This window comes from Gloeophyllum trabeum (assembly GCF_000344685.1).
Source record: "Gloeophyllum trabeum ATCC 11539 unplaced genomic scaffold GLOTRscaffold_00005, whole genome shotgun sequence".
NCBI classification, from domain to species: Eukaryota; Fungi; Basidiomycota; class Agaricomycetes; order Gloeophyllales; family Gloeophyllaceae; genus Gloeophyllum; species Gloeophyllum trabeum.
The window spans coordinates 1,884,142-1,906,786 of record NW_006920414.1 but is presented as its reverse complement, the minus strand read 5'-3'; the positions used below and the strand labels follow the sequence as shown (position 1 = coordinate 1,906,786).

General features: G+C 54.2%; 10 protein-coding genes across 10 annotated transcripts; 5 read left to right on the top strand and 5 right to left on the bottom strand.

The window, feature by feature from the left end:
* Positions 1-342: 342 nt before the first annotated feature.
* On the top strand, positions 343-2,253 carry GLOTRDRAFT_40318 (FAD/NAD P-binding domain-containing protein; the record flags this gene model as incomplete). Its single annotated transcript, XM_007866638.1, has 9 exons — positions 343-483; positions 551-665; positions 719-801; positions 857-1,105; positions 1,180-1,227; positions 1,294-1,341; positions 1,394-1,518; positions 1,576-1,705; positions 1,768-2,253. The coding sequence occupies 9 exons, from the start codon at positions 343-345 to the stop codon at positions 2,251-2,253; spliced, it is 1,425 nt and encodes a 474-aa protein (XP_007864829.1).
* A 441-nt stretch (positions 2,254-2,694) lies between these two features.
* GLOTRDRAFT_138321 (dienelactone hydrolase endo-1,3,1,4-beta-D-glucanase) lies at positions 2,695-4,074 on the top strand. The gene is made up of 9 exons (XM_007867156.1): positions 2,695-2,774; positions 2,841-2,867; positions 2,926-3,047; positions 3,107-3,142; positions 3,213-3,266; positions 3,318-3,450; positions 3,509-3,600; positions 3,653-3,817; positions 3,876-4,074. Exons 1-9 carry the CDS (start codon positions 2,747-2,749, stop codon positions 3,966-3,968), a joined length of 750 nt encoding a protein of 249 aa, XP_007865347.1. The 5' UTR covers positions 2,695-2,746; the 3' UTR covers positions 3,969-4,074.
* Positions 4,075-4,388: 314 nt separating this feature from the next.
* Positions 4,389-7,100, top strand: GLOTRDRAFT_138320 (ornithine acetyltransferase). Its single transcript, XM_007867155.1, has 6 exons — positions 4,389-5,528; positions 5,590-5,681; positions 5,736-5,982; positions 6,039-6,580; positions 6,646-6,818; positions 6,872-7,100. The coding sequence occupies exons 1-4, from the start codon at positions 4,533-4,535 to the stop codon at positions 6,072-6,074; spliced, it is 1,371 nt and encodes a 456-aa protein (XP_007865346.1). The 5' UTR covers positions 4,389-4,532; the 3' UTR covers positions 6,075-6,580; positions 6,646-6,818; positions 6,872-7,100.
* Positions 6,315-7,560, bottom strand: GLOTRDRAFT_128584 (uncharacterized protein; the record flags this gene model as incomplete). Its single annotated transcript, XM_007867154.1, has 3 exons — positions 6,315-6,580; positions 6,646-6,818; positions 6,872-7,560. 3 exons carry the CDS (start codon positions 7,558-7,560, stop codon positions 6,315-6,317), a joined length of 1,128 nt encoding a protein of 375 aa, XP_007865345.1.
* A 589-nt stretch (positions 7,561-8,149) lies between these two features.
* On the bottom strand, positions 8,150-9,833 carry GLOTRDRAFT_39602 (glycoside hydrolase; the record flags this gene model as incomplete). The annotated part of the gene is made up of 8 exons (XM_007866592.1): positions 8,150-8,444; positions 8,503-8,555; positions 8,622-8,757; positions 8,816-8,972; positions 9,025-9,119; positions 9,177-9,540; positions 9,610-9,691; positions 9,750-9,833. 8 exons carry the CDS (start codon positions 9,831-9,833, stop codon positions 8,150-8,152), a joined length of 1,266 nt encoding a protein of 421 aa, XP_007864783.1.
* A 1,308-nt stretch (positions 9,834-11,141) lies between these two features.
* On the bottom strand, positions 11,142-12,156 carry GLOTRDRAFT_115818 (uncharacterized protein). Its single transcript, XM_007867153.1, has one exon. The coding sequence runs from the start codon at positions 12,115-12,117 to the stop codon at positions 11,377-11,379; it is 741 nt and encodes a 246-aa protein (XP_007865344.1). The 5' UTR covers positions 12,118-12,156; the 3' UTR covers positions 11,142-11,376.
* Positions 12,157-12,676: 520 nt separating this feature from the next.
* On the bottom strand, positions 12,677-14,443 carry GLOTRDRAFT_40403 (uncharacterized protein; the record flags this gene model as incomplete). The annotated part of the gene is made up of 8 exons (XM_007866645.1): positions 12,677-12,813; positions 12,872-12,944; positions 13,000-13,155; positions 13,207-13,799; positions 13,853-13,973; positions 14,026-14,200; positions 14,239-14,341; positions 14,401-14,443. The coding sequence occupies 8 exons, from the start codon at positions 14,441-14,443 to the stop codon at positions 12,677-12,679; spliced, it is 1,401 nt and encodes a 466-aa protein (XP_007864836.1).
* A 155-nt stretch (positions 14,444-14,598) lies between these two features.
* On the top strand, positions 14,599-15,520 carry GLOTRDRAFT_60025 (UBC-like protein). Its single transcript, XM_007867152.1, has 4 exons — positions 14,599-14,621; positions 14,678-14,817; positions 14,889-15,094; positions 15,149-15,520. Exons 1-4 carry the CDS (start codon positions 14,612-14,614, stop codon positions 15,207-15,209), a joined length of 417 nt encoding a protein of 138 aa, XP_007865343.1. The 5' UTR covers positions 14,599-14,611; the 3' UTR covers positions 15,210-15,520.
* Positions 15,521-15,523: 3 nt separating this feature from the next.
* On the bottom strand, positions 15,524-17,154 carry GLOTRDRAFT_115817 (acid protease). Its single transcript, XM_007867151.1, has 6 exons — positions 16,945-17,154; positions 16,717-16,886; positions 16,465-16,664; positions 15,958-16,414; positions 15,749-15,892; positions 15,524-15,693 (listed from the first exon to the last, which is right to left on the bottom strand). The coding sequence occupies exons 1-6, from the start codon at positions 17,115-17,117 to the stop codon at positions 15,602-15,604; spliced, it is 1,236 nt and encodes a 411-aa protein (XP_007865342.1). The 5' UTR covers positions 17,118-17,154; the 3' UTR covers positions 15,524-15,601.
* Positions 17,155-18,150: 996 nt separating this feature from the next.
* GLOTRDRAFT_105482 (carboxypeptidase S) lies at positions 18,151-20,462 on the top strand (the record flags this gene model as incomplete). Its single annotated transcript, XM_007867150.1, has 12 exons — positions 18,151-18,365; positions 18,416-18,514; positions 18,566-18,669; positions 18,741-18,809; positions 18,865-18,922; positions 18,981-19,074; positions 19,133-19,208; positions 19,262-19,386; positions 19,448-19,779; positions 19,832-20,118; positions 20,234-20,329; positions 20,380-20,462. 12 exons carry the CDS (start codon positions 18,151-18,153, stop codon positions 20,460-20,462), a joined length of 1,638 nt encoding a protein of 545 aa, XP_007865341.1.
* Between the last annotated feature and the right edge of the window lie 2,183 nt (positions 20,463-22,645).

The window sequence follows — 22,645 nt, the reverse complement described above, 5'->3', positions numbered from 1 at the left end:
ACCCCATGTCTGCTGGGAAAGCGCGCCTATTCTCGGCACTTCGTTGATCTCATTGGTCCTGATTGCGTGCGTATACGGGCAAAAATAGTGTTTGGAACTTGGAATTTTCCGACAACAAAGTGGCAACTTCCTGATTCTGGTGTCGAACTCATCACCGGGATATCCCAGCGAGCGCTAGGACGGACCTTTGAGGCTCTAGGTTCCTGAGTAAATGGCAAGCTGGGAAAAGGTTCGGACGCACTGCTGTCACTCATGTATACGCCTAGGCAAGATGCTTCCCCACCGCAGCCTTTCAAGCACTTACGGCTTATTCACCTCAAGGGTCTACCGCTGACAATTACCATGTCGACTGACACCAAAGCTGCTCTCCCATTACGCTTTGCTGTAGTTGGAGCCGGGATCGCAGGTTTGGCGGTGGCCTACCGTCTACGGAAATCGGGCTATAAGGTATGTGTCCTCGAGAAACGGGAAGGACCTGCGGGGGTGAGTATCTGTCTCGTGTGGTGCAATCACCTTCACAGTGACAATGGGACCTATTCTGCCAAGCTAGGGAGAAAATTGCGTGTGCTCCCCGCCTAATATGACCAGGATACTATATCGCTGGGGGCTGCGGCCCCAGCTTGAGGAGGTGGCGCTTAAGCGCAATGGGATTACCTTCAGACAGCGTAGGCTCGTCCCTATTCGACGGTGTTGACGGTAATCATTGTGGCTTTGATAGGCGACACCGGACAACCTTTCGCAGACTTTGTGTATTATGATTGGATCGTGAAAGATTTGGGAGCCGACTTCCTGTTTATGAGAGTAAGTGTTAGATATCATCGCGTTGAAAACGAATGCCATAGGCTCTATGGATTAGCATGGCGATCTCTACCGAATCCTATACGCCCTGGCTGTGGAGGCAGGCGTCGAGATACGCTTCGGTGCTGAAGTAGTTGAGGTGGACCCGTGGGCGCCGGCGGTCACTACGTCTACCGGTGAGGTACTGCAAGCGGATGTTGTGCTCGGCGCAGACGGGCTGGGAAGCGTGGTTCGTAAATGTGTGGCGAAAGGCCAGACGTGTTCTGAGCAGGAAGAAGAGATCGGCCCGGTGGCCATTGGAGCGTACGTTCACCTCTTCAGGCAGGCTTCCAGGACTTGAAAACAATTTCATTCTCGCCAAGCACTGTGTTGGGCGTAGAGACGATGTCAGAGGATGATGAACTCCGCGACCTGCTGACAACACCCGTGGTACGTGTTCTGGCGGTTGGACGTATAACGTTGTACAACCGTACCAAGTGATTTGTCGATAATTAGGCCAATCTTTGGATGGGGAAAACATACGCGCTGTGGGGTTGCCCCTTGGTAAGCTGAATTTACAACCCCTTGAAGACTGTACACTTATCAGGAACATCAGCCCGGATACGGCGGATACTCCCTGAAAATCGCTACGCCTCCCGATGGCCACAACATCAGCGAAGAATATGACCAACCTCGCAGCTCAGAGGAGTTTCGGTTGGATCTGAGCTTGTTCGAACCGAGGTACTCAAGCACTGTCGTCTTGATGGGAGCCCAAACTAACGGCCATGTCGGTTGCAGACTACAGAAACTGTTACGGCGTACGCAAACCTGGTATCCTTCAATGTGGAAGATTCGCCAACCTCTCATATCGCTTGTGCACGAGAGCAAAAAGGTAGCCCTTCTAGGCGAGGCTGCGCATACGATACCGGTGAGTTCCCGAGCAGGTCGGTGGGCTAAGGGACTGACGTGCTTTCCGTGTCACCTCTGTAGCCGAATATGACGCAAAACACTGCTCTGGCCATCGAGGATGCGGCAGCATTGTCAAGTCTGTTTTCCCGAATACGTGAGCATAATGAGATCGGGCGATTCGTGTCTGCCTACCACGAAGTCCGCTACCGTCCGGCATACGACGTTGTCCATTCAGAGGTGGGCAACATGGGGCTGATCAGTGGGATGGAACACCCGTACGGCGAACAGCCCGCGCAGACGGACGCCGCCCTCCGAAGTCCTACTGTGGTCGGCATCAAGGACGTTATACCAAGCGCCGAGTTCGCTTATGGGTGGGATGGGATGATCAAGCTGTTCAACCACGATGCCGAGGACGATGCCGAGGAGTGGTGGCATACGTGGGGGAGTCTCATGAATATGCATGCCGAGGATTCAGCAGGAAAGGTGCGCGACGCGGGGACGGCAGACTCAGACGACAAAGCTGGAGGTCGAGCGGGATCGGATTCACAGCTGTCTTTGACAATATAAAGCTGACTATGCAGGAGGCAATTGTAACGTGAAGCAGCACATAGGCACAGATCTCAAACCTTGCATCCTTATACTGCACATCGGTTCTCCTGGTAGCGTTGTTACCTGTTTTCACGCTGCTGCTCGGGCTACGCCTCGGAGGTCCGTATTGCAGGGAGACGATCTACCTTCGAGCCACTTATACACTCAGTCCAGTAAGTCAGACTCTTGATGCCCGATATGTCAGTACTAGTCGATAGCCACGCCACCTTCCCGGCAAAATCGGACTTTCGCGTCGAGAATTTGAATCCCCTCTCGCATATATTTGTTCGCTGCATATTTAGCAGGGAGAGGATGTGCATGTGTCGTCTCGATGACCAAAGCGATCCTGTAAGACGCCAGGTAGACTGACTGGTTATAAGAGGGCGAACCTGCTTGTGAGCACAATTGACATACTGTAGGCAGGGCCGGCGCCGACGAAGAACAGACACTGTCCGCTCAAAACTTCCGTAGCATGAGCCATTGTGACGATTGCTTTAAAGGTGTGTATGCATCTTGATGAATCGAGCAGGGTAATAACACGCGTACGCTCGTACCTCTCCTCATAGCTGTCCGGCATGAGGGCACTCCGGAAGGTCGTACTGTAGTCACTATGCCTTGAATCTGTTCACTAACCAGTATTACCTCCCGCAGGCAAAATTGAGACAATCGGCGGAGTTGAGTGCTATGTGGCCACTCCTTCGGGCGAATGCCCTAAGAACAAGGTCCTTCTATTCCTCTCCGACGTATTTGGGCTCGCGTTAGTGAACAACAAGGTGAGAGATCTAACGATCTGCCCATCGACCCACCAGATTTTTGAATGCGGGAAGGATAGCTGCTCGCCGATGACTTTGCTAGGAACGGCATCAAGGTTCGTTTTCAAGGTATCCAAAGGGTATTCCGGCGGATGGGATTGCCTCATACTTTGATTCCCTATGCAGACAATCATTCCGGACTACTTCGGTGGTGACCCCAGGATCCCGGACGCAGACGAGGTGTGCTGACTCGTACCTGCCACGTACTGTTCTCGGCTGACATGCACGTAGCGCACATTCAGTCGGGAGGAATGGCTGAGCAGACACGGTCCCGAACAGACACGTCCGTACCTCGATAAGGTGATAGCGGCCCTCAAGGAGCAAGGCGTTACTGATTTTGGAGCCGCTGGGTACTGCTTCGGCGGTAAGCATGCCATCCGTGGTGATCAGGTCCTAGGACCATTCCACTGACCCCATCTCAGCTCCCTACTGCTTCCAGCTCGCGTATGAGGGAATAGCGAAGGCCGTCATGGTCGCGCACCCTTCTCGTCTTCAGATCCCCAGCGATCTCGAGGTAAGCGTGTTCGTTGTCGTGGCCAGGAGCCTGAGATAACCGGAGGGCTCAGAAATACTTGGAGCTATCCAGAGCACCGCTCTTGATCAACTCCTGCGAGATCGACCCGATGTTCCCGCCGGAGACACAGGCGAAGGCTGATGAAATCCTTGGTGGGGGAAAGTTCAAGCCCGGATACGAGAGGTTGTATTGGGAAGGGTGCACGCACGGCTTTGCGGTCAGTCCATGAGCCCCAACCCGTTTGTAGAGACACTGAACGCCTCATGTTTCCTTAGGTCCGTGGTGATATGAGTAATCCGAAGGTCAAGGCTGGAAAGGAGGGTGCATTCAAGAGCTCCGTCGAGTTCTTTAAGAAGTATCTGTATTGACGACGGCGAAGTTGGTAACTCTTCCTGAGTATTCGGACGCCAGGGCTCCGGATACTAATGATATGACCCGAGCCTCGTGAATGAGCGTGAATGTAGACGCGTCTGTCACATGATCATGGTCCTTGATCACGTCTCTACCGGAGTACGTAACACTTTCACGTGCCTGTGACTGTCTGTCACATCTATTAAGGCCTTGAAGCCAACCCAAATTTCCTCGACCATCGACGCAGTCTCGGGACTGCACTCTTTCGCCGCTATCCCACCGGCGTGGCGAGTAACGGAGCGATGGCAGAGCAGATCGTTCTCTTCTGTTCGCCGGTCATTTTTATGTGCGGTGTTTACGCTTGGGTCCTTTCGGTGCGGGCTCCGGAGCTCAGAGGGAATCGCACATTCATTCATTCATAGATTTATGCTATTCGACGATAGACTGCTATGAAGCCCGTTTCTCCTTATAGCTGTGCATGCAAGACTGCTGTAGAGATGCTGTGAGATAGAAGCATATCATTGAGTCAGAAAGAGGTTTATAAACCGCCCTGCAAAGTCGACACCAGAGCTCGCGCGACGATGTCTCGGACCTTGTGGAAGCGGTTCTCCTCTACCATCACAACGAGACCAGGCCCACCTAAAGCGCACCACCACGCTCCTCTACCCGACTCTTCGTTTCCCAAAGGCTATCTCGCGACAGGCGTACACTGCGGGATCAAGAAAAATGCACAAGTGCTAGACCTCGGTATCATTCTCTCTACCCGCCCTGCGTCGGCCGCGGCGTGCTTCACCCGGAACGCGTTCCAAGCTGCTCCTGTCGTAGTCTCGCAGGAGGTGCTCCAGAAGAATGGGGGGAAGGCGAGAGCGATTGTGGTCAACAGCGGGTGCGCGAACGCGGTGACGGGCAAACAGGGACTGGACGATGCGTGGGCGATGGTGAAGACCACTGACACCCTGCTCGACCCTCAACCGGATGCTGGGCGGAATGAAACTCTGGTAATGTCGACAGGCGTGATCGGGCAGACCCTGCCCATATCGAAGATCATCGAGGGCATCAAGTCTCAGGCTTCCAAGCTGGGGACGGGCTTTGCAGCATGGGAGCGCGCTGCTCGCGCGTTCATGACGACGGATACATTCCCGAAGCTGCGCTCGCGGGTGTTCACGATCAAGGGGCGGGAGTACCGCATGGCAGGGATTGACAAGGGTGCGGGGATGATCCACCCCGACATGGGTCCGCCGTCTGGGACAGGCCAATTGCATGCGACGCTGCTGGGGTGCATCGTCACGGACGCGGCGGTCTCACCTAGGAGCTTGCAGAATGCTTTGGCGTATGCCGTCGACCGGAGCTTCAACTCGATTAGCGTCGACGGAGATATGTCGACGAATGATACGATCATTGTATTGGCTAATGGAGCAGCTGTTGAAGGGACGAAAGCAGAAGAGATTGACGAAGAGCGGCATCCAGACGCGTACGAGGCGTTCAAGCAGGAGCTGACCTCGTTTGCAATCGACCTCGCCAAGTTAGTCGTCAGAGACGGTGAGGGAGCCACAAAATTCGTTACGGTCACTGTCGAGGTGCGTCCTTCAGGCTGTGATACGTTTTAGTTGATATACGCGTGACATATGTATCGTACAGGGCGCGCCAACATACTCTGACGCGCACAAAATAGCGTCTCGTATATCCACTTCAGCCCTAGTCAAGACAGCTCTGTATGGTGAAGACGCCAAGTAAGGGTCTTTTCTTACATCCGAAACATCGCTCATCACTCCTCTTCTCCCTAGCTGGGGCCGCATCCTTGCTGCCACCGGTTCTGTCCCCCTCTCCTCCCCCTTAGACCCAAAACGCGTCAGCGTCTCCTTTATACCCTCAGACGGATCCGCCTCTCTCCCGGTACTCGTCAATGGTGAGCCTGAGAAGGTAGACGAAGTGCGGGCAAAGCAGATCCTCAGCGCTGAAGACTTTGAGATGCGCGTCCAATTGGGCCTGGGGAGCGAGAGTGCACAGTACTACACGTGCGATCTGAGCTATGTGGGTGCCTCCTTCGATTGTACGGAGGTGATTGACTAATGATTGGGTTTTTGTAGGAGTACGTGCGGATCAACGGCGATTATAGAAGTTAGACTTGTTTCCCGGAAGCTGAGCGCAGTTCTTGCTTGTAATAGATCGGAAATGCTTTCTGCCCGAGAAGAACACATTCTGTCTGCCAGCACACTGCTCGTTAGATTCCTTGAAATCTCGACAAAACAAAACGATTGCAAGTAGTGGATATCAATGTAGAAGTCCATTAGTCCGGGGGTATGCATGAGATAAAGCAGCGTCCACCACTTCTCGCGAGTTAATATGCTTAGAGGTATACTATATCACTCCCACACCAGCTTCCCCTTCTCATCCACCGCCGCGCTCATCCCCCCGCTCGGCTTCTTGCCCTTGCTGGCGTTGAACTGCTCCGCCATCCTTATTCTCTCCAGCTCGCGCTTGTGCTTCGCCAGCGCTGCCTGGCGCTCGGCTTCCGCTTGCACCTTTGCAGCACGCTCGGCCTCCTTCCGCGCAGCATTCTGCCGCTGCTTCTTAGTGAGCGTTTCGGGCGCTTTGAATTCGCTCGTAGCTGGAGGGGTTGCTTTGCGTCCTGGTCGACGAAAGGGTTACAGTTATGGTTACCGCGAGGACTGACGAATAGATAGGAAGACATACTCGAGCGACTCTTGACGACGCCCCAACCACCGTCGTCCTCCCCGTCCGCGTCGTCTCCTACGTTGACATCCTCGTAGTCGGCCCATGAGAACCCGGCCGCGGGTTGTTCGCCTGGCTGAGGCTGGACACGCATGACGCGCGCCACGCCTGGGTAGTCAGGCGTTTCTGTCATACTAGCAGAGGAGACGTTGGTCAACTGGACGGTGTGCAGAGACATGCCACGTACTCTTCGACTCCCGTCTTTCGAGGCTTTGGAAGCATCTTCTCAGCAAACGTCTTCCTGTTCACCTCTTCTGCCTCCTCTTCCGAGCGATCGCCCACGGACGAGGCGGCGAGTCCCGCATCACTCGTGTGCTCTGCGGACGGCGCGGCATCTGACGCCTCCTTCCTCCGCCTTGAATTCACCTGTGTCCAGGAGCTATCCGTGTCCACGGAAAGGGTTTCCTTCTGCTCGGGCTTGCCGCCTGCGGAAATGGGTTGAAGCGAATGGAGAGATGAGGAGGGTCCCGCGCCAGCGGACGAGTCCGATTGGGTCCCGGCGGGCGCGGCCCTCTTCGCCTTCTTCTTCTTTGCTTTCTTGACCTTTGGCTGGGCAGGCTCGGACGGCTCAAGCGACGCGTTCGACCCCGAGTCAAACTCGCCCGGTACGGACGCTACTGGTGGGAAACGCACGACAACGGGCTTCCTCTCCGTCTCTGTCTCGAGTGCTGGAGACGGAGACGCGCCGTCCGCTTTCTTCTTCTTCTTGTTTTTCTTCCCAGCCTGAGACTGCGTGCCTGCTGCCTGGACGAGCTTGTTGATCGACGTATCAAGGTGCGAGTCGGATTGATGCGCGCTCCCCTTGGAATACTGGATATACCCGTACGCGAGCGCGACGGCGCCGACAACGCTGGAGACAACAACAGTGCTAGACATGGAGCCCATAACGAGTCAGTTGGACGAGAAACGAGAGTGGAAGGGAATAAATTAGGGACACAAGGGCCTTGGTCGGGTCGTTGTACTTAACGAACACGTCAACAACTATAAATAACGCGTTCCGAGTGAGCGGGCTCATTTTTGTATTTTGGCCTCCTTCCATAATTGGATATGTCGCGGTAGCTCGCGATCGAGGTTCGATTCCCCGCACCCGAATCTTTTTTAGTTTTGTTTTGCCTCCCTCATCTCCGGAGGTGAAGGAGGGGACGAAGTATGCTCTCTCGACTTTCAGCTTATTCATAGGACCCATTCTGCCATCGAACATAGGAGCCTCAGCCACAGATACCCATATTTAGCTTGCCTATGTCCAAATGAGTACCTGGTTTCTTTAAATTGCCAAGCAGTGCCCAAGACAAACCGAGCCATATCACTCCGAGTGGAAATGGAGGTGTAGGCAACTGCTCAAATGCGTTGGGTGGGAGGAACTGTACGAAACACCTATGGATAACTGACCGTGTGAATGAAAGTAACACTACAACGCCATAGACTATACGAGTTCAATTGCCCCACTGGCACTCGCGCACCCCCGCTAAGCATTAATGCTCCCCACCCACGGGTTAAAGTTATAATAACTGCACGCATTCGTCACATACATACTCCCATACCCGTCAGCGATCTTATTTCCGTTCCTGATTATCTGGATGTACGGGATCTGTGAGTCCTCTGCTGGGAAGGGCACGGAGCCCATGGTCACTCCGGCATCGGCTTGGAACTCTGCGTGATTGGAGCCGATGTCAAGGGAGATCGTTGCGGGAGATGAGAGGATGGCCATGGCGAACACCGCGTCGGCAGGGAAAGCGGCGTTGCGGGGGAGGGTCCCAGTACTGTGGGACATGTCACATCAGAAATGCATACAAAGGGTATGCACAAGAGATGGCGTACCTGCAGGTGACGCCCTTCGGATGGGCACGGTACCAGAATACGACAGTGTCAGTCTATGAAAATTTCACAAAGGTGCATTAGCGGCCGAAGTTGTACCTAAAAGCAGGGTCAACGCCTACCGAAATACTCGGTGCTGTGTTATTCTTGTAGTTCTGGATGTAATACTGTGCAGGGATCCGCCAGTCCCCATGCACGAACCCGTTCACATAGTTCGGTGCGAGGGTACCAAGGTCCACGTTCGGATTGATGTCCCCACTTCCAGGCAAGCGAGTCAGCACTACACTTCGTGTTTAGAATAGATGCTCCGACCTACATGTAATGCGACTCGGCATAGTCGTTCCAGGTGACAATCTCGACAATGTCGGGGGCGACCTGGAGAGCCTGTTGCCAACGGTAGTTCCAGAGGTCATCGCTCAGCTCCACCCAGTTGTTGGGGTCTCCGAGGTTCTTGAACTGCCAAGGTGACACGGCTATATGCGGTCTAGTTGAGATCAGAGTTTGTACCATTCTGGCGGAACGTACCCATGATATAAGGGCCAGAACGGCCTGCGTCCTTTAAGGCGGATTGGTAGGCGACATCAGTGTCGGTGGTTAGTTTCGCGTCGACATCGTCCGGCCTGGTATACGTAGCACGGTCAAAAGCACACTAGTTGAAGAGCAGGAACACTGCATACCAAGACCACCAGTTGAAGAACCCGTCAATAGCGGGAAAGTTGGAGAACACGCTATCCGCCTTAGACGGGTCACGGTAGCTCGTGAACGCTGGCGCGAGCGAAATACTGATCCCCTGACTTTGCAAGCTGCTCTTGACGCCCGCCCAGAAATCATTACAATTGTTCTCTCCGGAGTAGGTGGATACCAGAACCTGGTTTTTCCACAGGTACGTCGACGGGCTAGACGCATGCGCGACAACGAGCGAAACGATGGCGTCCTGCGACCACTGGTAGGACATGTCGAACGAGTAGAGCAGCTTGAAGCCGAGGGCTTCGGCGGCGGTGTAGGCGTCGGCGATGCGGCTCGTTTCGTAGTCATCGACGGCTACGTTCAAAGCTAGCGTATTTTCTCGTCAACTATTGGATCTTGTCTTGGACGGAGATCGCCACCTACCGAACCCTTCGATACCGATGGATTGAGCCGTCTTGATATCATTCGTCCAGTCCGAGACCGAGTATGAATATGAGTTTTGTGCCTGGATAACATTCCCAAGTTATAGGATTCTTATGCATGAATGGAAACATATATCTTACCATGAAATGAGCAATCACGCTCCGCGCTTCAGCGAAAGAGCATAGTGCAGCACAGGCCCACGCGACGCTGAGCAGGCTGACCATCGCACAGGATAACTTCCAGCTGCAAGTATACAGTGGGTATCGATCCGACCGACATGCTCATACTCTATGGCCCCAACTCCCTTATATACCGTGCTCGTAATGAAAGCATCCGGAGAAGCGGAATGCAGTCATATAGGAGTGTCATTCGTGCAAATCGTCGCATTGTTGCCCGCACTACCATGTGCGCAAGACCCACCAAGAAAACCCAAGAATACCTGATCATCATATGGTGCGAAGCTTCGAGTCAAGAGCAAGATCGGATTATTCCAGGACCCCTGAAAATACCGATTGAGGTTGGATACCAATTCCGTAAAAAAGCCGGGTCTGAAGGCCGTATGTTAGATACAGTTGCGGTAAAAAGTGGAGAAGCGCCCAAGAGGCCAGATACTTGAGTCCCGGTAAATGTGAGGCACAATATCCCAAGGTCAGATACCAGTGTGGTATATACCAGGCTTCTTCCGGTCCTCAATCACTCGCTTGTGCAGCCACAATTGCCATAATGAATATTCGAAGGGAAATTGCACCGTTTAGGCAAGTATTAGCCCATATACGGCAAATTGTGGCTGAGCATGCCATATTGGGATTAAATTGGGGTGAAATAAACCCTTGTAGCGGGATCAAAATCCGGAGGTCGGATACCTGGGTCCCGGTAAATCTGGAGCCCGATGGCTAGGTTGGTATCGCGTCCCGTTAAAAACGGCCAAATTGGGCAAAATTCGGTCCCGGTAAAAATGAAGGAAAACAGGTCTTCTGGTATCTAACCTCCATCGGTTTTTTCAGGGGTCCTATTATTCCACACGTCCTAATGTGACATCTGTCACGCGACGCGCTGCTCAGGGTCACGTGATATTACAGAATGCCACCGACGCGTCGACGAAGCCTAAAGAATAGTACTTACGGTAGGGTTTCCGGTAACGTGTTCAGGGCTACCAATGCCCTGAATAGCTGGTATGTACAGCACTCCAGATTTTGCTGTGACCGTACCGGACATGTCAATACTCTTCTCGGTGCTAGAACATCACGAGTTAAGAAATGATGACCAGGGGACGTGCCACGATTATAAAATGTCAAGCTCTAGGAGTAGATGGACAGGAAGTACGTAGCACGCGGTTTGAGTTGGGAACGAATATAGGAGGCGATCCTGGATAGCATCAAGCCGTGGACTACCCAGCCGTCGTTCTGCGACTCCCTTCCGTCACAGATAAAGACGGCACGCGCCTGCTATATCAACCCCAGAACATATGTCAGGACAGCGATGCGGATTCTACGCGAAGCTGACGCGTTCACGCCTTAGGAATCTGGTGAGACGGCCAATCTTCAGCAGCCCAACCAACAACTGTCATAGAAGTATGAATCCGGTACAAGAGTTTTAGAACAGTATACTTCGTACAGAAACGACTGACAAAATAACAACGCGCACAAGGGTCCAAGAGCAAGCTGCTGTCCATCGGGTTGTTCGCCGGGACAGATCTTCCTCTCGGGTCCCCACTCAAGTCCGTGAACTAAGTTATCCAGACCGTTCTCTCCCTGCGCCATCACCCTCTTACTGTGCCGGAGCCGGGGCACTCTCTCGTGGCGCTATATGCATAGCGTTGAACTGCGATGCTAGCCCAGGCGCCCCGCCGTATCCAGGCCATCCTGACTCGTTTCCGCCCACACCTGGGCTCTTCGGGACAGGCGCAGGGGCAGCAGCGGACGGGGAATACGGGTCTACACCGTTCATGTACCCTCCGACATGATGCTGATCTTGACCTGGCGGCGCAGAGGCACCAACGCCGTCGCCCTGTTGATGGAACGACTGCGCGAGCGGGGACCCTACACGAATGTTCTCCTGCTGCTGACTGAATGTGCCGACGGCAGAGGGGGAATGGGGCGCATTATGGGGCACAACAGTCGATGCAATGGACGGATGCCTTCCCAGCTGAGATTCGCCGGGGCCGGGCTGAGGACCATTAAGATCCGTTGCAGATGCCGGAGCCGTCTGGTACGGTGACGGCGTTCCGAGACTGGTCTGCGAACCATTGAGATGCTGTTGCCCTGCATATCCCGAGCCTGTGAGATCAGTGCTCGAATGCTGTCCACTAAGCTGAGCATAAGGATTATATCCTCCCTCCGACTGCGGACCAGGATGAGTTGCACTACCAGGAGTCTGCGGCGGAGGTTCCTTTACCCCCGGTACGGAGATAAAGTACACAGAGCCGGTCGGGTCTTTCCCGCCCTGGGCATAGTACTGCGCCCACGCCTGCACATTCGGATCGGGGTACGCTGTCGACGGGTCATACATATACGGCGGTCCCTGCGGCGGCCCGCCAGACTGCTGTCGCTGCGGTTCGGGTTGCGCCTGACCCGGGGGCTGTGGCTGCGGCTGGATTTGTGACTGCGAGAGCGAGGCTTGTCTTACGTGAGCTGAATTCTGAGCCTGCTGAGTGGGTGTAGTCTGCTGCTGCACCGGCGCTGCAGCGTACGGAACCGCCTGGGCTTGCGGGGCAGGTGTCGGCTGCGCCGCAGAGTACGGAGTCGGAGCCGCTTCAGTTTGCGGAGGGATATACGACGATCCACGCGACAGGTTCCCGTACGGCTGCTGGGGGTACGTGCCAGGCTGTTGCCCCGCATACGCGTTAGGGTCGGCGTACTGCTGCTGCGCTGGCTGAGAAGGCGGGTATCCGCCTTCCTTCCCGGGCACGTACGGCGCCGCCGGGGCAGGGTATGCATTGTACCCTGGCTGATTGTATACGGTTGGGTTCCAGCCATACGCTTGAGGACCATAGTCCTGGCCCGGGGCGGTACTGGCCGGCCGCTGATACGCGGCTGCAGGACGGTATCCGTCGTACCCTAGGACGCGGTTATGGAGTGAGAACGCTACCATCTTGGTAGAACTGGAATGAGGTACCTTGGGTGTGGCGAGCTAAACTTTCTTCCATCATACGCTCGTAGATAGTCCTGGCTTTGATAAAGCCTTCATTCATGGATATCAGATCCGCTACGGAAATAGCAGCTCAGGGCCCGCATGTTTTCCATCATATGCTCTGAAGGCCTACCTCGCTTCTGGCTGTATTTCTCGATCAATTTCACGATTTTCGGGCGGAGGGACATACACTGCCTATAGAGTTCCTGTGGTCGTCCATAATGAGTCATGATCACGTTATAGTTAGAAACATGTGCTCACTTGGATCTCCTCATTGTCGGCAAGGTTGTCCTTCGCAGGATCAAGGTGCCGCAAAAGAGTGAGCAACCGGTCGACGTTCATAGCTTGGTAGAAAACAGCAGCTTCTTGCTCTGCCTCTCTGGCCAACTCGGCAGGAGTAGGTTCGGGCAAAGGTTCCTAAAGGTGATTATGGTCGCTGTGCCAGAATAGCAAGCGAATGTTACTCACAACATAGTTGACTGGGAAAATACCAGTGCGCCCCTTCAGCTGGCCACGCCACCAGTCCTTATAACCCCTATCCACGACCTTGATTATATCACCCTTCTCAAATGCCAGCTCGCCGGGCTCAGAGGGCTCGAATGTATGCAACGCGCGAACTCTGGTGACGATCGGCTGGGATGCAGGCGCGGGCGGCGACGTACTGGGAGCCGGTCCGAAAGACGAGGCTGAAGACGTCACCGAAGAAATAGCAGCTGGTGTCTGGCCACGCGAGATGTCAGGACGTGCAGCGGGAGCGTATCCGCCCGCGTAGCTCGGGGTGGATGGCTGGGCGTAGCTGTCCCGTCGGTATGAGGACGACGAACCCGCTGCTGCGGATGAGCCGGCCCCAGACGTGGAGGGGGAAGCACCGTAACCAGCGCTGGAGGACGATCCGCCAGCGCCACTGGAGGAGTAAGCAGAGTATTCAGCCCACTGGGTGCGGCCACCCTTGTCCTGAACGGACATCTCTAGAGCACGCTGGAGCTCCTCTTCTTCCTTGCGACGAATCTCGTCATCTACGTCGGGCGGCGGAGGCTCCTGAGGAGTCTCAAATCTGTAATCTAAGGCGTTGTCAGTCCTATGTGATCCCGGCTGTCAATGTGAAGCCACGGACTCTTGGCTTTCAGATTGTTGTATAAATCCTCCATGATCCCCAGGCTAGGGTCTTTCTCGAACTCGGCAGTCCATGTTGCAATGAGTGATAATGCTCTCCGCCGTACTTTGTCGTGGGACGTCTGGGATCAAGACTTGAGTTGCGGCATCCGTATCATGCTTCACAGTGCATACCCGATCGGTCACTAGCTTCTCCAACGCTTGAGTGAATGCACGAGAGGCGATCTCGCGATGGACTTCAATTCCGCAGTTCTTCTGCAACGACTCCACCAGAGACAGCGAATATAGCTGCACGTTGGGATTGCGATGGGCCAACCGCTTGATGACGGACGCGATAACATTGCGGGCTCTGTGTCGCAAGGTAAGCACTCCAAGCTATATGGTCACTGCAATACTACTTGCCCTGTCTCCCCCTCATCTTGTACTTTATCACATAGATTCAATATTAGTTCCCAGTTCTCGGAGGTCAGATTCTCATCAGTAGTCTTGACTAGGAGATACCCCTCAGCAACTTATGCCACAGCTGGCAATAAAGGAGTCACAGCTCACCGACTATCTCGTCGTACGGGTTCGGTTGGCCTGCCTTGAACATGGTCGTCGTCGAGGTTGGCTGCGAGTGCGATCCTGATGATGTCGACCGCTGCGCGTCAGGCGGGCTGGCGGCGAATGCCGATCGAATTACGCGCCTGGTCAGAAATGCGGTGCTCGAAGCCGCCACACCGGTCAGCCCTGCTCTGCTTTCTGCCACAACCTCGCGTCCATGGCCAAGAGTATGTCATCTTTTATTGCAGAAACTGCGCTTTAGAGCTGACTACGCGTTCCGCAGTACCGCGTAACTTCCGCCTCCTTGAGGAGCTCGAGAAGGGCGAGAAGGGTATCGGCGATGGGTCCTGTTCATATGGCCTGGAGGACGGTGACGATATGCTGATGAGCAGCTGGAATGGGACCATTATCGGCCCTGGTCATGTACGCAGATGTGCCCTTTTGATTCACCGCTCCCGTTTGGCTGATTGACTTCGATCGGACCCTTGTGGCAGACCGTGCACGAGAACCGCATATACAGTCTGAAGATCCACTGCGGCGATGACTACCCTGAACGGCCCCCCACTGTCCAGTTCATCTCGAAGGTGAACCTGCCTTTCGTGAGTCAAACCGACGGCAAGGTGGACCCGTCCAAATTGCCCGTTCTGGCGCACTGGAACCGGAATCACAGCATTGAAACGGTGCTCGTGGAGATTAGGAAGTCAGTGCACTTCAGTGTGCTTTCGTAAGCGCGTTACTAACAATACTACTCTAGGGAGATGGCGTCCTTCAACAATAGAAAGCTTCCCCAGCCTCCGGAAGGCAGCGTCTTCTGAGCGTTGTCTCCCGTCTTGCTCCGGTTTCGAATCAAGGAGTCTCTGGTCTCGTCCGCATTGTTTTACTTAGCAGCATCCATTCTATCTCAGGTTCTATGCACTGAAATCTGTATCCCTTTACGCCCCATTTGTCCTTGATCCCAAACGATGTGTTATCAGACCTATCATCTATACAATTTCAGATAATGAGTCAGTGTACATTCATCCAGACATCCTGTTACGAGGTAGATCGCACGAAGAGCAGATGTAAGATGATCAATTGAAGAGACGTAAGAACATCGTAAGACGTAGTCCCGAGTGACACAAGCACGTAGTACAAGCAGCAGCAGCCGGAGGGTCGATAATTTATAGCTACAAATAAGGTTACATTACTACCCTTTGATTCTATGCGTTTAAGCCAACTCAGCGAATCCGACCTGGCTGTTGCCGACGTCGAACGCGGTGTAAACGTTCTGCAAGAAGACGTCGCCGACAATCCAGAAGTCTGGCACCGAAGGAGTGAGCATTGGGTACTCCGCGAGAGCAGTAGAGACGCTTACCACCAAGACCATCCTGAGCAGCGACACCGCCGACACAGTCAGACGAGCCCTCCTGTACGGCACCCAAGCTGAAAGTGTCTGGCGAGACGTCGAATGACTTGCCAGCGAACGTGAGGCTGAGAGTGGGGATAGAATCGCAGGGAACTGAAAAGGATCCGAAGGTCAGATCATTTGAGCGCCACATAAGTCGCGGGTGGCCGTCAACTTACCAGTGTAGTATCCCTGTCCGATGGTCTCGGAAGCATCCTGGGCACCATCGATGGCGTCGTAAAGCTGGGCAACGTTATCAGAGTCGCCGACGATAAGAGTGGTGCCAGTGTCGATGATGGAGGAGAGGCCAGTAACGGCCTTCTTGCCGCCGACGCTCACGGCATCAAGGTCGACCTGCCAGTACCCCTCCTGAGTGACCGGGGCGTACGTGAAGTCGCCCGAGTACTTGCTGGAGTCGGTCCCACCGAGGTCGAGCTCGGCGCCGGACTTGGACAGCTTGAACGCGAAGACGGGATCCGACGTCACGCCGTCGGCGACGAGCGTCTGGAAGAAGGGGTTGGCGTTGTACTCCGAGATGGACTTGAAGGCCATGCCCAACAAGCCGTCCGCTGGGAAGTTGTCAGAGGCGAACCCAGTAGAGTACTGGTCGGCCGCTCCCAAAGCCTGCTTCTTGGCCTGTACAGCGGGTCAAGGGCCGTCCGGAACATAGAAGCGCATGAACATACAGTGAGACCTGCAATGGTCACTGTGTCGGTGTACTGCTCGCCAGAGACGGTGGAACCGTCCCCGTATTGCAGAGAGAAGTCCTTGTTACGGTCGGACGAGGTGGAACTTGAGTCGGGGTCGTATGTCTTGTGTCCCGAGCAGTTCTCCGAGCAGTCAGGGCCCGGCAGGAACAAGTCACTGCTACCCGTGTCGAAGTCCACTGCGTTGATGAGGTTCAGTTCCTGCCTGATGTACCGTAGAATTTGGCATACCAGTGAACTCCTTGGCAGGGGTACCGACGGAGATGCTGCCGTACCACAGCTGCTCAGCATCATCGGTGAGGGAGTCGCTCCCGGTGTCCCGTTTGCTGGCCTTCTTAGCAGCTAGCGGGTGTGCCGAACCGGTGTTCCTTTCGTAGGTCGCGAAACCTTTCGCAATTTTACTAAGCAAGAAAGATGTGTATGAGCATCGCGCATCCCAGATGATAGTCTGGTACAAACCCAGTAGCATAGGCTAAGTGGTTCTTTAGGGCCTGAGCGTTCGCCGTACCGTCGGGGTTGACCAAGCCAGACCGTCTTTGGAGGGGAATCTTGGTGCCAACCTTGGGCGCCGTAGGGGCGGCAGCAACCAGGAAGGGCAGAGCAGCAAGGACGGTGGCAGTCGAGAAACGCATGTCGACGGAGGAACGTAGAACAAGTGCTACGAGAGGAAAGACCTGTGAGCGGTGAGGTACTGGCTACAACTTGTCAGGTCTTTTATACCATAGCTCGCATAGACTCATTTCGGCCTCGGAATATGTCTGTCCGGGAGTCTCGTGTCCGGAATGAAGACTGCGCGTGCAATTGTGGAGTGAGTCCGCCTGCCTGCCTGATGCATGTCGTTGTACAGCTTCGAGGATCATGCTTGGGGTACAACTATTTTTATGCACAAAGCGCAGGAATGTCGCGAAGGTGAGGCTAAAGATCGGAATCATAGGTTTATTCGGCTGGTTTTTTTACCGTTGAGAAGCAAGAAGACGCACTGTTCCCCGCATAGGATAATAGACGGGTATCTTGGGGTTTCTCGGGAAACTACGATGATTAGGGATAGGCTGACAGGTAGTACTTATGCAGCGTTGATGCATGTTCACCCTCGTCGGCCAACGGCCGATAAGAAAGTGGAACGAGCATCACCGGTGCATAGGCGACCAGTAGTACCACTGTAGAATTAATTCCGGCGACTCTTGTAATGTGATGTGAAGCTTAGCTCGGACCGAGCGACGAGCTCATAGCAGAAAACTTCGGCGGCTAGCGTTATCACGGTTTAGCGCAAGCTTGGTTAACGGGATGTCGCAAGCTTCGTCGACGTCGATGTCGGCATGCGTCTTCCACTTTACCGACGTCGACGCTCCTCCGCCACATGTCGGCTATTTCCGCGTACAATGCTTCCTCAACATTGCGATGGCCGGGTGGCCGAGCGGATCGCTCTCCCTAACGCCCAATTACAAGTAACACCGCCTCATCTGTCTAAAGGCATACGGTATGGCAAGCAACAATATGGGCAATAGCGCTCAAGAAGCTGCTTGCACATGCAAGGGTATCAACAGCACCGTCGGGATTAACAACGCTGAGAAAGGCGTGGGTCGCGAATGTCAGTGCGATAAGGCGTTGAACACCTCTCCGGAGCTACAGAGGCGCGGTCACAACAAATGGGTAGCCCGACTCGCCATGCTGGGGCTGGTTCTATTGCTCCTACGGTCGCTTCGTACCGGATCACCCTCTACCATCTATGGGTCGGAGAATGACGAGTTCCTGTGCGCACAGACTCGCCCTATCACCCCCTCCAAGCATGGAGAGTTACTGAAGACTCTGGATGGTGTTCATGCGAATCGAGAGTTCCAGCTGAAGGCTTACGAGTCCCTGGGAGGGGCTGTCAGGATTCCGTACGCCCGCGTGCAGTGTGAATAAAGTGACATGACTTATGACCAACTAGAACTCAGACATGGGACGACTACAGCCCTCCTGGAGAAGATCCCCGTTGGGAGGTTCTCGATCAACTGCACAGTTACCTTGCTGACCGATTTCCTCTCATGTGCGTCGGACGCATATGATGTCTGGATCCCACTTATGGTCACCTTGGTAGACACGCGAAGTTGAACAAGACATCCGTGAATCATTACGCTCTTGTATACTCTTGGAAGGGGAAGGATGAATCCCTGAAGCCCGTCTTACTGACTGCGCATCAAGGTCGATATCTTACTCTGCCGGAGCTTTTCTCACCGCTCCTGTGCTCATGGTATCCTGGATTTGAAATGCAGATGTCGTGCCCGTCGACCCGGTGACGATCGACCATTGGGTTCACCCCCCATTTTCGGGGTATTACGATGGTAGGCTCTGCCCGAGTCGTTCTAATCTTGCTGTTGAGAGTAATTGATCCTACAGGCGAGTGGATATGGGGCAGAGGCTCCTGTGATGATAAGTCAGGTCTCATAGCCAGCCTGTGAGTGAACGACGGGCGAGCTTGGCACAGTCATGCTCTGACAGACTCCTATCGTAAGGACTGCGGTCGAAACTTTGCTGGAGAAAGGCTTTGAGCCGACTAGGACATTTGTGCTAGCATACGGTATCGACGAAGAGCGTGGCGGTATCTACGTGGGTGACCTATAATTGACGTTGCTCACCGACCTGCAGTATTTTGATACCCGTTCAGGGCGCAACTGCTATCAGAGACCACTTACTATCTGTCTACGGCCCTGATTCGTTTTCTCTGCTCGTAGACGAGGGTGGTGGGTAGTTTAGTCATGTCTTTCTAAAGCCTTTCAACGCATGAGAACATTAGGTGGGTACGCCGAAGAGAATGGGCTGATCTGGTCTCAGCCTGCGGTAGCCGAAAAGGGTCAGTTGAACGTTCGCATGGAGGTCAACACTCCAGGCGGGCATTCCAGTAGACCTCCCGCGCACACCGTGATTATTCCATTTACCCATCTTCTACAATGATAATCTGACGCGCATAACCTTCCCCCAGGGCATTGGCATCTTAGCATCCCTAATCACACGCCTCGAAGATAACCCGCACGTACCACACCTCTACCGCGATGGGGCGTACTACAAACAACTACAGTGCCACGCTGAGCATGACTCGAAGCTCCCTGCGACCCTCCGGCGTATGATCAAGGAGTCAAGGGAGAGCGATGCTGCCTTGAGGCAATTAGAGGCGGAACTCGTGGCGTCGCTGCCGACGTTCAAAGCCATAGCTGGCACTACTCAAGCTGTCGATGTCATAGAAGGCGGCGTCAAAGTCAATGCGCTGCCGGAGCAGGCTCACGTCATTGTTAACCATCGGATAGCTGACTATAGGTGCGAGCGACCCCTCCAGCCTCCAGCGAATTAGGATTGACCTGCCAGATAGTTCTGTCAAGGAAGTTCAAGACCGCTTTTCGGGCGTAATCAAGCCAGTTGTGGAGAAATTCAACCTCTCATTGGACGCATTCGGGACGTTATACGGGGACGAGTCCAATCCCGGTCACGTCCGATTATCGGATGCCTTTGGCAATGCTCTGAACCCTGCACCGGTCACCCCCACAAGCGGAGACGTCTATGAGTTTATGTCGGGAACCATCCTGGCTACACTTGGACGCTCATTCAGAGAACGAGAGTCGAAGACCAGAGCAGTCGTAGCTCCGGGCTTGTCACTTGGTAGGTCATACGTGCTGGCAAAGAATCGTGTGCCCTGATCTCCTTGCTCGTTTGCAGGTAATACTGGTAGGTTACTTGCGAGCTGCAGTCGTGCCTGAACTAATCGGATGAGTAGATACGAGACACTACTGGAACTTGACGCAGCACATCTTCCGCTATGGCCACCAAGATGCGCGCGATTCCTATAACGGAGCGCACACCGTAAACGAAGGTATGCCACCCGTCAATCAAAACATGCGGTGAATTCAGCTCGTCCTGTAGCGAAGAGAGCCGAGGGGTTCCTGGAGATGATACGCTTCTTCAACCTCCTCATCTTGAATGCGGATGAATCATCCTTGCTGTGATATTCGTGGAGACGCGAACGTCGTGACCGAATGTAAGAACACGGACGAACGGCTTGCATATGCGTTGTAGCAGTGTGCCGTCTAGATGTCTAGTGCCCCAGTCTCGTCGGGATTGACAGGCAATTACCGAGTACGAATCCTGAGGCTAAGAGGACCATGTTCTTCGTCATCCTAGTGAGTACAGTCCTCTATCACCGGGATGGAAGTAGCAGGGTAGCTTCTCCGCGACCTTTCCTTTCTTTGGCCGTGGACGCTCAGCGCTCGGCAGTTGTCCTGGTCGTTGCATGAAGGTTTCACAATCGTGCCGCACAGCTGTCCGAGCTACATACCTCCTGCAGATCTTGCGGAAGAGGCGGGGTATTCTTGACGTCGTCCGTTCTACGTGCTATGGTCTTGGGAGAGTAACGAGCTCCCTATATATACTACGTCTCGGCCGCTTAGGACATTTCGGTCATGACGTGCGAGTCCTGTCGAAATGCTTCAGACTGCACTCGGCCCAAGGAGGGGCGCGGTAACGAAAGCTAACGCGATGAGTCCAGCGGAGGACTGGGAACTCGTCTCACGACGTGATACGTGCCAGGTCGTGTCAGGTTCTTGAAGAACCCTATGAGGCACTCTTCCTGCCGGACAAATGGATCTTTATCAGTATGCCATTGAACTCTTCAAACTTGTAGTCATCCCGGGTAAAATGTGCAGGATGCTGGGGTAGAGACACATTTACTGAAGTTTCAGCGGGTCAAAACCACCAAAATGAGAAGCTATTTGAGAAGTCAGGATAGCTTTTGGGAGCATCGACCTCCAGAGTATGCAGCTGCTCGTACTAGTAAGTCAGTCTTGGCCATGGCCTGTCCCGCCATGGATCCATATCTGCTTCCTTTAGGCCCATCAGAGTGAGGTGCGGCGCAAGAGACTCATAGGCCCTCCACTATCAACCCCATGGCTATGCCCTTGATGTCAGCAAAAGGTTGGTGATGGACAATCAGTCCAAAGACCCAACGCTGAACTCAGGGCTGACGTGTCGAAGTGCCAGGGCACAGGCGAGGCATGTTGCCTCTTTCAAAGTGCATCGGCCTCCTGAACAAGAGAGGCGAGAGTTGTAGCCTATGGGAACCAGTATCAATGGAGACGCGAGACGAGAAGGCGCAGGTTGAGGCAGCGGAACGGGTTGATTTGAGGAGACGCAGCCAGGAGCAAGCGTCGACTGGGAAGTCAACGCCAGTCTTGCACATCGCAAATGCGCAAAGGTGGGTCAGGACGCGTCATTCAAGACTGGATGACTTCCCGTAAGCATTTAGAACGCGTTTTGAGCAGTTCTAAATCTCTAAACGCATCAAGCCGAGATGCCGTCTTGTCACGCTCTCGCTTAGACCAAGTTTTGATGAGGCTCGTCGAGCAAAAACCGTCTCTAAACTTTAAATCTAGCAGGGGGGGTCGACCCCCCTTTCCAAATCTCCAGACGACTCTAAACGCTCGCTTAGCCTTGGGTGAGGTCCGCGTATCAAACCTGCCATCAGCACCTGCCAAATTGAGCGATCCGCTCGCCATAAATGGAAAGCGACCTCATGGTCGTGACTTGCAGTCGTCGAGCGTTGGTCTGGCATTACGGATGGGAGGAACGGTTCTATTTTGCCATTGCACCGTGGCAGCGAGTGTGACCAGGTACGCTGATGGCGTTTAGAACTGCGAAATCTAGGATTTTGGCTTACGGGAAGTCATCCACTGTCCGGTATCGCTTTCTTGAGCCGCGAGGAACTGCCTCGGATCTGGGACAAAGATCCCTGACCAGATGGTATAGCACTTGCCAGCAATATCATATACGTCCCCGCGCACTATTCCCCGCATCGGGGCAACGCCGCCCCCACAGCGGCCAGGTTGATGTGGCGAGGGTGTTTTGCTCGAAAGTCAGCGTCCCTGATAACCTGATGATACTTTTCCCTGTTCTTCTCCGACCGCTATCGTCGGGGGTGAGTTCCGTCGTGGTCGGTCAGCATGGTCGATCATAGGACGGCCGGACATTGTGGCCAATTGTGGCAGCCGGGCGGCGCCCCACGGCAGGATCAAACCGGGGACTGTGCCTGTGGGCAACCCCGGAGCCGACCCCGCACGCTCAATTTTGCTAACGAATTGTTGTTTCGACCAGCACCGTGACCTGCGCCCTCGCCCCTTGCTCGTCGTTTTCGATT

Bases quoted from the DNA above. Each gene is read 5' to 3' on its own strand.
- GLOTRDRAFT_138320 (XM_007867155.1), top strand. From the start codon at position 4,533: ATGTCTCGGACCTTGTGGAAGCGGTTCTCCTCTACCATCACAACGAGA. The intron at 5,682-5,735 runs GTAAGGGTCTTT...TCTTCTCCCTAG, and splicing joins CTGTATGGTGAAGACGCCAA to CTGGGGCCGCATCCTTGCTG. The intron at 5,983-6,038 runs GTGGGTGCCTCC...GGGTTTTTGTAG, and splicing joins ACACGTGCGATCTGAGCTAT to GAGTACGTGCGGATCAACGG.
- GLOTRDRAFT_115817 (XM_007867151.1), bottom strand. From the start codon at position 17,117: ATGCGTTTCTCGACTGCCACCGTCCTTGCTGCTCTGCCCTTCCTGGTT. The intron at 16,665-16,716 runs GTATGCCAAATT...TCATCAACGCAG, and splicing joins CCCTGCCAAGGAGTTCACTG to TGGACTTCGACACGGGTAGC. The intron at 15,893-15,957 runs GTAAGTTGACGG...GATCCTTTTCAG, and splicing joins CGGACAGGGATACTACACTG to TTCCCTGCGATTCTATCCCC.
- GLOTRDRAFT_60025 (XM_007867152.1), top strand. The intron at 14,818-14,888 runs GTACGCAGATGT...CCCTTGTGGCAG, and splicing joins CCATTATCGGCCCTGGTCAT to ACCGTGCACGAGAACCGCAT. The intron at 15,095-15,148 runs GTCAGTGCACTT...ATACTACTCTAG, and splicing joins GTGCTCGTGGAGATTAGGAA to GGAGATGGCGTCCTTCAACA.
- GLOTRDRAFT_115818 (XM_007867153.1), bottom strand. From the start codon at position 12,117: ATGTATGACCCGTCGACAGCGTACCCCGATCCGAATGTGCAGGCGTGG.
- GLOTRDRAFT_138321 (XM_007867156.1), top strand. From the start codon at position 2,747: ATGAGCCATTGTGACGATTGCTTTAAAG. The intron at 2,775-2,840 runs GTGTGTATGCAT...CTCTCCTCATAG, and splicing joins TTGTGACGATTGCTTTAAAG to CTGTCCGGCATGAGGGCACT. The intron at 3,818-3,875 runs GTCAGTCCATGA...ATGTTTCCTTAG, and splicing joins GGTGCACGCACGGCTTTGCG to GTCCGTGGTGATATGAGTAA.